Source organism: Leptinotarsa decemlineata, unplaced genomic scaffold (assembly GCF_025532065.1).
Source record: "Leptinotarsa decemlineata unplaced genomic scaffold, Ldec_3_MD MMD2_tig00004307_RagTag_RagTag, whole genome shotgun sequence".
Classification (NCBI taxonomy): Eukaryota; Metazoa; Arthropoda; class Insecta; order Coleoptera; family Chrysomelidae; genus Leptinotarsa; species Leptinotarsa decemlineata.
In genome coordinates, this window is record NW_027412606.1 from 2,569,868 (window position 1) to 2,586,809 (window position 16,942).

A 16,942-nucleotide genomic window follows, 5' to 3' on the forward strand; every position below is an offset into this window, starting at 1 on the left:
TTCGTAAGAAACGGCCAGAGTTGTGTAAGAACAACTCGTGAATTTTGCACCAAGACAACGCACGTGCCCATAACTTGGTATCTGTGAAGCAGTATTTGGCCGATAAACGCACCCGAACACGCGCAGTACTCGCCAGATTTGGCACCGTGCGACTGTTTTTTGTTTCCAAAGATAAAATCTGCTTCGAAAGGGACCCGATTTGAGTCGATAGAAGCGGTAGAGCAAAAAACGGCGGAGCTTCTAAAGGCCCTCACCAAAGTCGTCAACAAAAAATCGAAGCCGGCTCTGGTGCATGCACCATGTACCACTCTCCCCACAATTGTATTGAAAACCTTATTTCGCCTTGCGGCGATTCTCCTCACATCACAGAACTCCTCGCGTTGGTAGCAGAGGAAATGAATGCGAAAGTTGTTTATTTATTGTTATTCACTCACTGTTAACCATACATTGCTAACCTCAACTGAAATATCAAAATACTTTTGTGTTAACATCGACAGCACGTCTCTAAATAAAGTTGAATTAATTCAGATATTGAGTCAGATGGTGTTAAATTCGAATTTTCTTCAACGGTCTGCTGAAATATTTACCAATTCCAGTTCTCAGTAAGAATGTGAAGTGTTTACTTCGTGGATTGTGACTCCCATGGACATACTTTTATTTATCTGCATTTCAAGATTGTTGAAAAGGTAATTTTCTTATAATTAATTCAAGAAAACATGCAGGTAGAGTGACATTTTCTGTTGTCACTGTGATCATTGGTCAATATTCCTCATATCCTTAACAAATATTACAATCCTGAGATTCATTGTTTACATTCTTTTCATGACAATGACAATTTTTTATGCCTATAATAATATTGATAATAAATGCAGAAAGATAATTCTGATATGAAGTGACGAAAAATAAAAAAAAATGGTGAGTTTCAAGATCCACACAATGTTGTTGGAAGGGTAGAACCATAACGTATAATGAAGAAAGTAATATTAGATCAACTTTTATGACAGCAGATTGCATGGCACGCAGCTAGCGTCAATTTTAGGGGTAACTACTAACCACTTTCCGAAATTTTGTTAGTATACCCTAAAGGAGAGAAATAATAAATTGAGCAGTCGATAACATTCAGAATGTTTTAGGTCTGAAGTAGATACGTGGAAAAAATGAGGTGAATGTTCAATTTTCGCGGGCTACGTGAAATCAATTGGCTATTTTTATTTTTTCTATGTTGTTGTTGGAGAACTCATTTCGAACATATATTGAAATGTTTAGTTTGTTAGTAGGAGACACTTACATCCTTCCTGCTGAAAGGACTTGAGAGGATAGTGGACGGACATATCAGGAGGGTACCATTATATCCATCCCCTCCTGAATAACCACCAGTTTTCTTATCAAACCGGCAAATCTACAGATTTGGCATTAAACAACTTCGTTGAGAAAATCTCCAAATTCCTTGTCAACAAGGTGATTGCGATTGCTGTATTTCTTGATATTGAAAGAGCATTTGACAATTCATTACCTGAATCTATCTATACAGGGTGATTCAAAAGTACTTTGACAAACTTCAGGAGGTGATTCCTCACAATATTCTAATATGAATTGTCCAAATAAATGAATGTCTGGAAACGCTTCGTTTCCAAGATACAGGATATTGAAGTTTTATTTTTATTTTCGTTTTTTCCAAATAACTTTTGAAATACTGAACTTAATTAAACGAAACTTGATAATAGGAGGTTTTTGAGGTGTCGAATTCGAACCTGATGTTCTTATTACTCTTACTCTTTCAGTAAAAAAATCGATTCCTCTATCATATCTACATAAATAAGCTACCCTTGTTACTAGTCGCTGTAAGCAACCGTTTTCTAAACATTTGGACTTGAAAACTTCAAGTCGATTATTTGATATAATCGATGCACGTTGAAGTTATTACGAATATTTTGCATTTTTCACAAGAATGCTTTGGAAATAAATTTGACGTTTGTGAGTAGTTTTGGTAATTACATATTTTGTGACAGTTAGACGTTTTGTTGAAGTTTCCGTAAGTAGAAGTAGAAAACACTTAGTCCAAGTTTCGTTCAATTAAGTTCAGTATTTCGAAAGTTATTTGAAAAAAACGAAAATAAAAATGAAACTTCAACATCCTGTATCTTGGAAACGAAGCGTTTCCAGACATTTATTTATTTGGACAATTCATATTAGAATATTGTGAGGAATCACCTCCTGAAGTTTGTCAAAGTACTTTTGAATCACCCTGTATAATCTAAAGGATTGTCTCTGGCTAGGAAGGATATAGAATCAACCATAACTGGTTGGATCTATGCCATGCTAGTAAACAGAACTGCAACCACGACTCTTCAAGGCGAGGCCATCAGGTTCAGGGTCTCCAGGGGCTGCCCTCAAGGTGGGGTACTATCTTCCCTTCTGTGGTCGCTCCTGATGGATAATCTGCTTGATGCCCTTGACAGAAAAAAAGTTGATCTACAAACTTATGCAGATTACCTTGTCATCCTGACAAGGTTCACGTCGGAAACTGTAGCTTTGAATATCCTCCAAAGCACGTTGGAGGTTGTTCACAGTTGGTGCCTGAGGGAGCAGATGTCTGTCAACCCCAGCAAAATTGGACGATCTGACGCCAATTTCCCTCAATGGTGAGGTAATTCCATTCGGAACGGAGGTTATTTATCTTGCCATTGTCTTTGATAAAAGACTCACTTGGAACGCTCACTTGGAAACAGTTTTACACAAAGCCAGACTATCTGTATGGACATGTTGAAGGATATGTGGTGAAACTTGGAGTTTAGCTCCCAAACAAATCCATTGGATTTATGTGATGATTGTCAGACCAATGATCACTTATGGTGCAGTTGCTTGGTGGCCGAAGGCTTTACAGAAAACTGTCCAAGCGAAGCTCTAAGGCTTACAGAGACAGGCTTGTCTGGCTATCAGTGGTGCCATCAGTACCATACCGTCAGCGGTTATGGATATCCTTCTAGATCTACCTTCTCTCCACATTTTCTGGAGAGAGAGGCTAGATGGACTTCCCAAGTCTGTAACTTGTGTACATTGCCAATTGCACAAATCAATTAAATGCATAGTGCAACAGATTGTTGGTTGACACTGGAAGTCACAGCATTTTGGAAATGCCCTCTGACTTTAAGTCTTCAACTGTTAACTACGAACTGCCTAATAAAGTACTATTCCCGAGTAGAGAGGACTGGATCCTCCGGAAGAAGGAAATATTAAGAGCAGATAGTTGTTGGTTAACAGATGGATCAAAAACACCTTCCGGTTCTGGTGCAGGTGTTTTTAGTCGCAGACCTAGGACAGAGATATATACCTGCCTAGGAACTTATGCGACTATATTTCAAGCTGAAATTTGCGCTATTGAATTGTGTGCGGAAAAATTGGATGAATCCAACGTCACACACAAGTCAATAAAATATTTTCGGACAGTTGGAAGCTTTTGGCTTCTATCGAGCAATATTTAAATTGGTAGCATATTGCCAAAAACGACTCTCCTCGATAGGAATACTTAACAGATTGTCTCTGGTCTGGATTCCTGGCCATACTGGCCTGGAAGTTAATGAAGCTGCCGACTTCTGGTAGAAACTTCCAGGATTGGCTTACTCCAAGGCGTTTATCCACCCTTCGAAGCTTGATACCAAACAGTTGTTGGACTACAGTAGGAATGATGTCTAACAGGCCTTCTCACAGGCCTGTTAGACATCGCAGAGACTTGGACTGTCGGAAGACAGTGTGTGTCACTTCTGTTTGGAAAATGATGAAACAGCAGAGCATATACTTTATGACCGCTCCGCTGAGGACCAAATCAGGTTCTTAGAGTTCGGCAGATCCATGCTCTCACCATCTGGGCTGAAAGACCACTCACCATACAAACTAATCGGCTTTGTTGAGAAGCTGGGGTTATTTGGCCGAGTGTGAATGAGTGTGAGCCACAATAAACCTTTGCGGGTTGCGGTGGAGGGTCGAATAGACCCACTAACTTTGAAGCTAACCAAACCCAACCAACCTAGTGAGAGACATAAAAGTTAGAAATGTTTTGCTCGTTTGGCAATTCTCTGCTATCGGGAAAAATGGATCAAAGAATTTGTAACAAATTGTAACAAACAAATTGTAACAAAATAGAATTAGGTTCCCAAAAACACTTGAAATATTGACAATGAAGACCTAAGGGTGAATTTGAATTGGGATGGAAGTAACCAAGTTCAATTCAATGCCACGATAACCCAGGCATCGGTTTCCTCCAGAAAGATAAATGTCTCCGAACCGGATATAATAATGTTAGGTCAGACAATTCCGCTTTTTGCTTCGATAAGTTTGTTGGTGATTAAAATGAACACCAGTCATGCAACCTTGATAGTCTGGAACATCGAAGAAAGGTTGGAGATTTATCCATCTTTTAAAAATACTTTCGCGGAAGATGTTCAAAGTGACTTGGCACATTTGATTCCACCAAGAGCGATACCTATAAGAAATACGCGATGGACTGTAGGTGCTTATCGCTTGGGGTTAAACCCCGTACACCATAAACGTCACTGCTCAAGAAATCTTCCATTTGGATCTACGTTTATGTGGAGTAAACTACCTGAGAACGTTTCTCCAAATGAATTCAATCTCCAGCGAATCAAATCCAACGTGAATCGCTACTCTCGCATAGGCACAGCTCTCAGAGCGTCTCAAGAATTTTCATGTAGGGCATGTATTTCGTTCTTGAAAAAACCTTATTGTTCTCTGGGTTAGGAAAATGTTCACTAGTGGTAGAGGCATATTGGTTGGCTCATGCTCTGCAATTTTTTCATAAATTTTGGGCATGAATCGTGTTGCAGCGCCTTGGAGTTAGCCAATCTTGTGAGGTTTTGCCAGAAGTTTTCAAATCTTCTTACCACTCAGGTGCTCAATGTTTGTTTCGTAAAACCTAAAGCGATGCAAATGACAGGTTCTGGTCTAATCAATAAGGAGAACTGTCTTGAAGTTTTGCGCCGCTTGCGAGAAGCACTATAGTGAAAACGTCTGGTACTGTGTCAAAAGGATTCATGGCATTTTTATGACGTTGATGTACCTGCTTACTCGTCATTGCTCAATCATGCCGCAGCCATTGTATTCTCCAGATTTGAACCCCAAGGACCCCTGTGATTCATGAAAGGAAGGCGTTTTTCGACGATTGAGGAAGCTGAAGGACATACCAGAGAGTGAATGTCAGAACTACTTTGAAGATTGATAAAAACGCTAGCAAACTATTTTATATCTAAGAGAGACTACTTTGAAGTGAACAAAGTAGATAATGATGGTTGAAAGCATACTTTTGTAGATATTTCAATATTCTACTAATTTTTTCAACAGACCTCGTGAATCATTTGAGACATTTCCACATGCCACTCAGAATTATTGTTGAAACTTCTTCGATGTACGGTTCTGATAGTAAAAATTATTTTCAAATACAACAATTATCATGATTTTTTTGTTTGCTCAAGTGCCCCAATATGATAACACAATTATTTTTCTGAAGGAACGCCATGTGAACTGAGAATATTCGTTTCGAAAACCTCATTTCCTTTTCAAAGTGAATCAATTACCATAACCTTGATGAAACGTATTTGCTGAAGGATTTCCCATTCTGCTCAACTGATTCAGAATTGGTGTTAGTTGCTTGGTAAAACCCACTGTCATCAGTAGGGAAGATATGAGTGGCATAATCAATGATCATATTAAATCACAGACTATTGAATACTGAACTGACTTTTATCAAACGAATCGCTGTCAACAACGATTACGAGGAAGATATTACTTATTCCATCCTTTCCAGAGAACTACAAAAACGAGCCTTGGACCAGGTCTAGCCGATTTCGAACAGTGATAACGTTAGCTATAGAACATTGTCATATTTTGGTGAACCCACCGATAATATCGCTCGTTTTTTGAACAGAGAATGCTGGGACGTGGCTAACAAAACGAATAATAGTTTGAGTAAATCATTTTTGAACAATAAAGACAACTTCATTGTCGGATAGATCAGGAATATATATAAGTTGACTTGCGGCTCTTGCCCAAGAACTTAATATTGGATAAAGGGGAAGATCTTTTTCTCAAAGAACTAAAGAACATAGGAGTAGTTCCTTGAATTGACAGACCACTTCCATTTAGCGTTTTTGTAGAACTATTCAGTGAAAATCCCACAATGAGGTGTTTTTTGAAAACTCAATTGATTTTTATCAAGTATCGGCCAATTCAATCAAATATGATACTATGTTATTGAGTTATATTAATTAACGCATCTCCATGATTCTTTCGCTATTTTTTTCATATCTTCTCCTCGAAGTATGAGTTGAAAGCCTGGTTTGTGTATCGCCTAAAATACACACATCGGAAAAGTCTAGGGATATTTTTAAAAATGGCAATAATTTTTTTTAGATCGCTTTAGGAAAAAAAAAGTTGACGGGTGGCTATTAAACGAATGTAACTTTCAACAAAATTTATTAAACTCTCAAAAATACTGAGTGCGCATATAAGCAAAACTAAAAAAAAATATGGCTTTTCTTTGGCACACCGAAAAAAAATCATAATACAAAAAAAAAATTGAATCAGTACAAAGTATGGCCTCCACGCTGGTTTATCACGGCCCTACATCTATCGTGCATCGACAAAATGAGATTGTCAATGTCTTGTTGAGGTACATTTGCCCATTCAGCGATTGAAAGCTCTCTCAATTAAACGTTGTGTGAATGTTCCCCATATGCGGAGTAATTGTTCGTTGAAGCATGTCCCACACATGCTCGATGGGATTCAGGTCCGGTGATTGTGCTGGCCATGGCAATACATCAACTCCTTCGTTAGAGAGCCAGTCAGTCACTAGACGCGCGACATGTGGACGAGCATTATCGTGCATTAGGTGGAAGTGTTCACCAACAGCACCAGCACCAGCACCAGGTACTGTCGAGCTGTGAGGGAGCGATTTGGAAAAGCGAGATCGGTTCTGCCGCCGATCATGATTCCGCCCCATAGCATTACTGTACCACCTCTGTATGTGTGGACTTCCTGGACGTGTCTCAAACGTTCATTATTTCCAGGTCGTCTCCACAGTCTTATTCGACGAGAATCTGGATTAAATCCAAATCTGGATTCGTCTGTAAACAAAACTGTGGCCCAATCATTTGCATCCCAGTTTTGATGTTCTTGACACCACTCTAATCTTCTACAGCGATTGCCTCTCGACAAAGGTGGACATCTAAGTGGCTTTCTGTTATGGAGATCTGCTTCATGCAGTCAATTTCTGACAGTATCACGACCAATGGTTACCTGGTGCGTCTGCTGCAACACGTTAACCAACTCAGGTGCTGTGATTGTCGGTTGTCTTCTCGCGGTTAAGATCAAAAATCGGTCTTGAACTGCAGTTGTAGCGCGTCCTCGCCCTGGATGTTGTTCGGCTGGACTGCCAGTTTCACGGAAACGCCGCCACAATCGACTGATTTTACTTTGGGAGACCCCCAAACGAAGAGTTACATCATTTTGTCGCATGCCACCTGGAAGAAGCCCTACAGCTCTATTCATCTCAGCCAATGGTATGTGATGGCGTTCCATGTTAAAGCATAATATTTCCAGTTTAATTGCTGAGCACGAACTGCATAGAATGTACAAACTCGACACTTTCAGATTATTCATTTCAGCCGAAAACCTACAGTTTGTAAAAAACTTGATAAAAGATTAGTTACCGTTTTTGCAGGCTTTGTTCAACCCATAGAAATCTACAGAGTGGTCGAGTGTACCAATTTAATCGAAATTAAACGACCTCATGCATTTATTTTTAAGATATTTAGTATGTTATAAAAATCCCTAGACTTTTCCGATGTGTGTACTTTTGGTGTTTCAGATGAAATTTCTGTTGAACGTATTTTTTTGTTACTGTTGAGGGTATCTCCTACGTATTTTTTTCATTTCCATCAACGAAAATTTGTAATCTAGAATCAACGCATGAATTTTCGTCGTATAAAGTTTTGAGAGATGTTTTAAGAGCTGTGAGTAAATAATTTTGAAGAAAAAATAGAGTTTCGTGAAACCATACTCTATCAATTTAGGCTATCTTTCATCGAATAATAGTTTTCTCTGAATAACTGAATGATAATATTCGAAAAGCAAATTGTCGCTATTGTGAAGTGTTTGATCAGTTGAGTTTGAAAAGTTCATCTCTTCCGGTACTTTTTCTTTTGAAAAAAATGTGACAAAAAAAATCAGTTCCACAGGAAGACCTCCCGACTTTTTAGCAAGTGATGTTCCAATTTTTTCTACCTATCTGATGATGGTTATACAAGAGCCTCTCGAATAGATGAATCGGAACAGGAGAAAAATGAATGGTTTCTGGAATGACTAAATTTCCAGAGATCGCTTCTTTAGAAGACAATTCAAATCTTGTGTTTCTGAAAACAACTCGCCCCTATGGGTTATTTCTAGAGTTGAAAATGTCAATAATACTAATCAGAAATGTTATAATACATCTCCTATCACCGTTATATATTTGGAATGCTTCAACTACTAGGAGCTCTGCTCCTAAGCATACCCTGAAGCTGGTGGATTCCATCCAGAAAAGAGTCATTCGTCTGATTGGAGACGCGAATATCACTTGCAACCTGATAGTGTGGAACATCAAAGAAAGGTTGTGGATTTGTTTGTCTTTTATGGTATCTTCTCGAGAGGTGTTCAAGTGACTTGCCACATTTGATTTCACCAAGAGCGGTATATATCAGAAATACGCGACGACCTGTGGCTCCTCATCGGTTTGAGGTTCAACTCAGTACACCTCGAACTTCATTGCATGAGAACTCTTTCATTTGGAGAACAGCGTGTTTGTGGAATAAATTTTCTGACAACGTCTTTTCAAATGAATTTGATCTCCAGCGATTGAAATCCAACGTGAATCACTACCCACATAGCAATAGATATTCCAGGTATATTCCATGAATATACATTTAAGGATATTGTATTATGCTATGAATATGCCATGGATATATATATATATCTTCTAGAGAATATTCCCTGGAAGTGCTCCTGGCGAACCTTTGATATATTTTAAGAATATTCCTTGGGAATATTCTTGGAATATCTTATAATATTCTTAGAATATCTAAGGTATATTCTATTAAGAATATTCCAGGAATAGAACCCGAGGAATATTCATAAAATATTCAGGATATTCTTAGTTTATTGTAGGAATATACAATAGAGAAACACCATAGAATATTCTTCAAATATATTTTATGAATATTCTAGGAATATTTGGAATATTCCAAGAATGTGACGAGTAACCGCTATTAGGCATGTATATATTGCATTTTGATACAAGCTTCACATAAGTAATAAAACACATAATATTCATAAACAAATATATTTTAAAAACAATATACACTGAAATATTTGACGTTTCAACCAATATTAAAAATAAAAAATCTAATTCAAAATATTTATTCACTGAATAAAATATTCCTGAATACTGTCATATTACAAATATTAGAAATGTATTCAAATTAGGATGTTCCTACTCTCAAACAAATGTATACTAAAAAATATACTAAAATAACAACTCTGTGAATTCATCAGCACTAATTAAAAAATAATAAATATATCATTTCATTGAAAAAGAAAAAGTGTATTACATCAAGAAATAGGTTAGGTTGGGTTTCTCACTTAGAAAAATAAACCCACAAATGAAGTATTTAAAATGAGTGGTATGATGGGTTCTTCAATGAATTTCACTTACTTAAAGTTATTCAAACTTTGCTCACCAGAATAGTTTTCCTTATATTTGTCCAACAATGCATCAGCCAGTGTTTCAATAGTAATACCTGAAACAAAATGTACATTAACGTTCATTATCACTATTTGAGAGTGGCACAATAAAACTGGAATAAAAATCAAATAGATATTTTTCGCATAGGTTACTCATGAACATTTACAACATTTTATGACTTGGAGAGCAACTTGCATTGTCTTGTTGAAAAGTACTCATTACGTTTTCAGTTCCTTGGCGCACCTGCCTGTACAGGTACCACTCTGTTTCCTTTTGGGCAAATTGATACTATCTTGAAAACGAGTGATAAAAATTATGAAAACAAATGATACAAAAAAATGTGTCGTTCACTTACTTTTCTCTATTGAAGATACACAACTGAAATCACTCTAGTTCAAACATGTACTTAGTCAAACCAACAAATCCCACACCAACTCTCCTCGAACCTAAAATGAGGTATAGTAGGTTAATCACCATGACTTTACTATCGATACTATTGCATTTTACTTACTTTTCTTGAAGACTGAATAGATGCAACTCTCCTGTTTGAAGATCCAAAATCAAACTATTCGCTGTACTGCAAATTGGACAACCCCAAATTATAAATGGTACACTGAACGTGACAGAATTATACTTTGATAATAACACCAACACACCATGCATTACACACGCAAACCTGCCACGTCAACCGCCATGTTGAATCAAATGTCGAATTTAACGCAAACGCAAATGTACCATGCATTAAGGGACAGCCGCTTTCACAGAGCTTATTCGACTGTCGCGCGCTACACTTCAATTGACCAATGAGAAACGTTTACTCCAATTCATCACTTCCCCATTTCTCTGTTTCCAGGATTTTTCGCCTTGTAATTAAATAATTTCAAATACAAAAAGACAAATAGGATGAGAATTAACCAATTTATTGATGCAATTGGTTCATTTATTGGCCCATTCAAATTTTTTTGTCGTTTCCAACAGTTGCTGTTGGAGCAATTCATCCAGAATCTTTGCGTTGAGTTCAAAAACTGGTTAACACTATCAGGGTTATATACATTAGGTTATGCATTCGATTAAGATCTTCAAATATTTTTGTTTTTAATAATATTGAATTATTTGAATACGTTATTATAAGATAATTCAAAATTCCATTGTATAGAATATTCCAAAATATACCGTGGGGATATATTCTAAGAATATACCATATGGTATATTCGATCGACAATATTCTTAGAATATTCAAGGGAGAATAATCCATTTATAGACATTCTATGCACATTCTTTCGGGAATAATCCTGCCATATTCATTCAAGCATATTCTATGAATATTCTAAAGGCATGTATATATTCCAAGAATATTCTATGAATATTTGGAATATATACGTTCGTTTTATGATATACAGGGAATATTCCATGAATATCTAGTGCTGTGTGGGTACATTCGTTCAGCCACCGCTTCTAGAGCGCCTTGAAATACTAGTGCTATCTAAAGTGCTTGTTTTCTGTCCTTCAATAAATGTTAATGTTCATTGTACTGCGTACAATAGGCAACATTTCAAACTTTTCAATATAGCGAGTAAGTAGATCTTATGTGGTTTTTTCGCAAAATGAATAAGTTTCGTGAAAGTACAGAATCAAACTGTTTCTTTTTCTTCTATTTAAGGGATGAAATATCGATTCCATAATATTTTACTGTGGGGATACTCAATATATTTTTTCTTCCATAGGTAAACTAGCGCAGAAAAATCGTTATTGCTCTAGAAATTTTTGAATACGGTTTCTATTGAAGTTACAGTCAAAAAATAATGAATTATGGGGTTGCAATCAACACTCTGAACTGAAAAACATTAGGATAATTGAATGATGTGCCATTTATTAATAGAAGACATTAAATTGATGGATAAATCATTGATTGTCCAAATTTCAAATACAAAACCAAAATGGGTGGGTCTTTATGCATTGTTGGAAAAAACATTGACTATTTTAATAAATACGTTGCATTACGCCCTTCTGTTATCAATCATTAACGTTTTTTTTTCTGAAATACTCGAATTATAAATGCAGTGCCACCCCAGTTGGTATAAACACATTTGGAAAAATGCCCTCTGCTATTGCTGAGTTTCTGAACCTCCCGGAACCAAAGCAATGTACAGGTCACTGTATCAGAAGATCTGCTTCTTTGCTAGCAGAATCAGGCACGGAGAATGGAAGTCTACAACAGTAGCTAAGAGTTACATCGATCAATCTAGTTCTCTTAATAAGGCTATTGCTGAAAAAATAATCCCAACAGCGTTACAGCATCGTCATCTTCACTTCAAGAATAAAATGTTGATGCAAACACTAGTAAAAACTATTTTTAACACCCTACTTTGTAAACATCATCTTTTCATACCCTTGACAACCATTAAAAATGTCGCTTTTAATGACATTTGTACAAAAATGCCTTTTTAGTTCGGCATTTTTAGAAATGTTGTATTTTGTGACAGAGTGGAACCCAACGAATTATTTTCCAAATAGATTCACATTGAAGACCATTTATATTTCGTATCACTAATCTCTTCTTTTTTTCAGAGACGGAATTAGTTATGTTTCATCTGGGTTTGAGAATACTTCCCCAACTGATATCATTGATACTACTGCTCCATTCGTTCCAAACGAAGGATTTTTCTGAGCGAGAGGACATCTACAATAAACTGCGAAAACCGTACTCAAGCAAGGGACAAGTGAATAGAATTCATTTGGGAAGAGACGGAAGTGGCTGCATATGTAATGAATACGAAAGAATACTGACAATTTGCTTCGGTAGAGAATCATGCACTACATTGCCCATAGATTTGAACATCACTACTAAGGAAGTGAGTATAGTGCAGACTCAAATCAGTCATATTGGACCAGGAGATTTGGATAGTATGCACCAAGTACAAAAGTTGAGAATTGAAGGAAATTTCAATTTATCCAGCATTTCTCCGAGAGTATTTGAAAAGTTCACCAGTTTGGAAAACTTGTCCATTTCCTTCAATATCCTGTTGAATAGTCTACATGAAGATACTTTTGTAGGGCTAGTGAACCTGAAACGATTATCGCTGATCAAAAATGGATTCACAGATATCAACTACGTAACACGCGCTCTCTCCACATTGACTGTTCCAAAGCTAATAGAACTATCAGTCAACGAAAACAAGTTTTTGAACATCAATGAGGACAGCTTTGCACCTTTGAATAATTCCAAGCTGAAGGAACTTGATTTAACGTTTTGTCAAGTAGAATATCTTCACCCGGATTCTTTGATTTACTTGAGGAACTTAGAAGTCTTAAGAGTGGGAGAGAATAGTTTCAATGTCTCAACTTTAGCGAATTTTATGAACAGAACTGTAGCATCTGGATTGCCTCTAAGGCTGCTGCATCTCAACAATGCAGGTTTCAGAAAATCACTTCCAAAACAAGTACTGGACGTTGTTGCACTTTCAAATATTACTGACTTGAATTTAGCCAACAATCAGTTTGATCAAATACCAGCTGAGGCGTTTCCTTTGATGCCTAATTTGAGAACGCTGGATATATCAGGAGTAATGGTTGGTGAACTCCACAGTGCTGCATTTGCCAACTTGCCTAATCTTCGCACTCTTCTCCTGGGAGAAAATAAATTGACGTGTTTGCCAGAGGGAGTCATCTTGCCTTCACTGGAGATATTAGATTTGCAGCACAATCCCAGAGATGCAGGAATTTTCCCTTTCGATATTTCAAATGGAGTATTTTCGAATATGAAACAGCTACGAACTTTGAACTTGAACTTTGATCCACTTTATCATTTATCTAATGCAAGTTTTGAGGGGCTGGAAAACCTCGATACCTTGTATATGAAAAATGCTTCGATATTCTACATTCGACCTGGTTCGTTTGAGAGCCTCAAAGTGCTCCATTTGCTCGACCTTGAAAATAACTTATTCGTCAGAAATAATTATCCAATTGGTATGGACCCTGACACGTTTTCTGGGCTAGAGAATTTAGAAGTCCTACTTCTGGGGGGGAACGGTATAACCTATCTTTCGTCTGAAGGGAATCCCCTATTACCCCTGAAATCTCTGAAGTATCTCGGCTTGGAGAGGAATAATATATTTGCTATCCCACCAACACAATTCGAACCTCTTATACGTTTGAATTCGGTTAGTCTTTCCTACAATTCGATTCGATTTTGGGATGAACCGATTTTCAACAGCAATGTCAAACTGGAAAGCTTGCTGTTGGATCATAATGAGATTTCTCGCATTACTCCAGCGATGATGCAAGATTTTTGGAATTTGAAAGAGCTCACATTATTTTATAATTCTATTATATGTGATTGTTTGTATTTCTTGAACTCCAACAAGCTTGAGAGAAACCAGTTAGATAATTTAATGAGTATCTTGAGCAAAGCAGAGGAAAGTTGCATTAATCCATATCAAAATCAACAAGTTTATTCTATAGCAGAATATTTGAATGCCGTTCATAATGGGACTATATTTTGTGAAACAGAAACAAACTTTGTTAAGATGTTGCCTTTCGGATTTTTATTCTTGGCGCTTGTTCTGTTGATTTTATTTGCCTATCATTACAGACGATTTTTGAAAAATTGCTTATTTTCAACTAAAAAATACGTCACTGAGAAGAGTGAAATGACACCAAATATCTCCAGAGCAATCACCAATTGAAAAAGAAATGTTTTCATTTTATACAGTATTGAGTATTCGTTGAAAAATTTGTGAGAAAACATATACTTTGAAAGAAAAACATTACACGACTTGAATCTCATTGGTCTGAATTTGGAAAAACATGTTTTTAAACGTGATAGGTTATTTTTTCTCAACAATGTACTTAGTCCAATGAATATAACTTATCCCCCTCAAAAATCAAACTATATTCCAAAAATCAAATAGCATTGAATTATTACATTCATTTTGAAACTTGACATGACAAAATTTCTACAATGAATATAGAACTGTATTAGAAATTAATTTGGAAGGGTCATTTTAATAGGAGATCTTAGTAGCAACAAAAGAAAATAGGTGTTGATTATGTATACGTAGAATTTAAATCAAGTTTACTACAGCTGAAATCGCAATAGTATATTAGTTACCGAGTAGGATAAGAACCCAATAACCCACGAGGCAAAATTTGTATGCACGATGTGCATACCGAGTGTGATAATTCGCGAGTGGAAGTAATTGGCCTTATCCTCGAGGTGCGTACTATAGTTTTTCTACGACTGACTGTAGAAAGGAAAGGTATATATGTTATATGAACAATATATATTATATGAACAATATAGTATATATTGTTCAAGAATATGGCTAAACTCATTCAGTCACTCAGTCAGAACTCAATTAAATTATCAAATTCAGCTAATTCTTCAGAATAAACGAGAAGAACGTTTTCGAAAAACGAAGTTTTGTTTTTCTTTCCACTCCAACTTATAAAATTTTCGAAATTATATTCGAATTTCTCTCTTGATTTTGCTGGCAGCAAATCATTCATGGCAATATTTGCTTACTCGATAATATCTGGTGGGGAAGCACACATTTCTTGATCGTTATCACTCATTTTGAATGTTCACGAGATACTGAATGACAGCTTATAATCAAAACAAGCGGTTGTTGATTCACGGATATAACTGGATTCATCATCAACCCATGAACTGTTGAACAATAAATTTACTGAAAGTATGATTTTTATTTCGATTCTACAGAGAATTTGGGGAGAAAATTTTGGCTTTTGGCTTTTGGACAATATAACTCATATTTATTTTTAAATCCTCAAGGAACTGACCGCCATGAATTCAGAATACACGTATATTGTGACTGAGCCATTACCTACCTGTTGTCGAGCACGTAATGATTAGATTGAAATGGAGGAAGTAGAAAAAGGTATATTTCAAATAATTTCAGAGTCTAACCTTTATATCTTGCTCTGAAACGAAGTGAATACTTTTTCGAAACACCAGATAACTGACAATAACTGAATTTGACTTATCAGTCAGTCCCATCGAACCTATGTCAATACCAATATGGTTTAGACTTTCCCGGCTGAGGTTTTCAGTGTCATTACTTTTCGAGTTTGAATGCCGTTTCGAGTTTGAAAGAACTAATTGCCCCCAACCAGGGATACCATAGCCGACTGGTACGGGAGGCAATAGAGAACCACGAACACACGGAGAATTTTAACAGAAAAGAAGAAGCGGTGAACCTCAATTGAATATGGAACCCCATTTTGAAGAATACTAGAATAACGAACAACAGGCAGCAAGATTGTTAATGTTCCAGGTTCAAGTGCAGGTACAAATACAGGTGAAACAGGTGCCATAGGTATGCTACAGTCGAAGACACATTACGTGCAACAAGCAAAAATTTCAATCTTCATCAATTCTTCAGCGTCATACAGTACCTGTAACTTCATAGTTTTGAGTATGGAACGAAGCAAATTGAAATGAGAATGATAATACTAATATATGTATTTTTTCGTTTTTTCGTTTGTGAATATAACAAAACTCATTTGTCAATAAGTTTTGTGATTCAATAACTAACTAGAGTGGACTGTTTAAAACACCATTATGACAGACCCTGAATAATCCCTCAGTTTTCTATCCCAGGAAATCAGAAGTCATGGTCTTGAATACGTGAAGGTTTTCAATTTATTGAGAAACACTTTTCCAACATCAAAACAAAAAATACGATCTCTCGATGCGCGTTTTGCTAACCAAGTTAGCTTCCTCAGAAGATCATTATGGCAGAAGTTCCAGTACGAAATATCAAGGTTTTCAATGTTTCTTGAGAAGCATCTGCTCATCCAAATGTAGCCAACTCGGTGACAGAGTTGGAGTCCGTTGAAAAATCATCTTGTAGAATGTGCCAGATGATTTTGCAACGGGTTTTGCACAAGGAGTTGAAATAAGGTAGTTGGAATAAAATTATAATCTATGAGGGATCGGATAATGTTGCATTATCCCCTATCCATATGTAGATCCACTCACACAAAAAAAATCTTGAGATGATCTATATCATTCTAGAGCATTCCACAGTAATATACAATATTCCCGAAAGTTCCAGACTATTGTAAAATGTTCTGGTCTGTCGTGTAAACTTCTGAAGGCATAAACTTCCAACCTCCATATAACCGGAACTT

At 36.6% G+C, this 16,942-nt stretch overlaps 1 protein-coding gene across 1 annotated transcript; it reads left to right on the plus strand.

Moving 5' to 3' along the window:
* The first annotated feature begins 381 nt into the window (after window positions 1-381).
* Window positions 382-15,209, plus strand: LOC111508968 (uncharacterized). Its single transcript, XM_074178765.1, has 2 exons — window positions 382-686; window positions 12,359-15,209. Exon 2 carries the CDS (start codon window positions 12,373-12,375, stop codon window positions 14,473-14,475), a length of 2,103 nt encoding a protein of 700 aa, XP_074034866.1. The 5' UTR covers window positions 382-686; window positions 12,359-12,372; the 3' UTR covers window positions 14,476-15,209.
* Window positions 15,210-16,942: the final 1,733 nt, after the last annotated feature.

Coding starts and splice junctions, on each gene's coding strand:
- LOC111508968 (XM_074178765.1), top strand. CDS start 12,373: ATGTTTCATCTGGGTTTGAGAATACTTCCCCAACTGATATCATTGATA.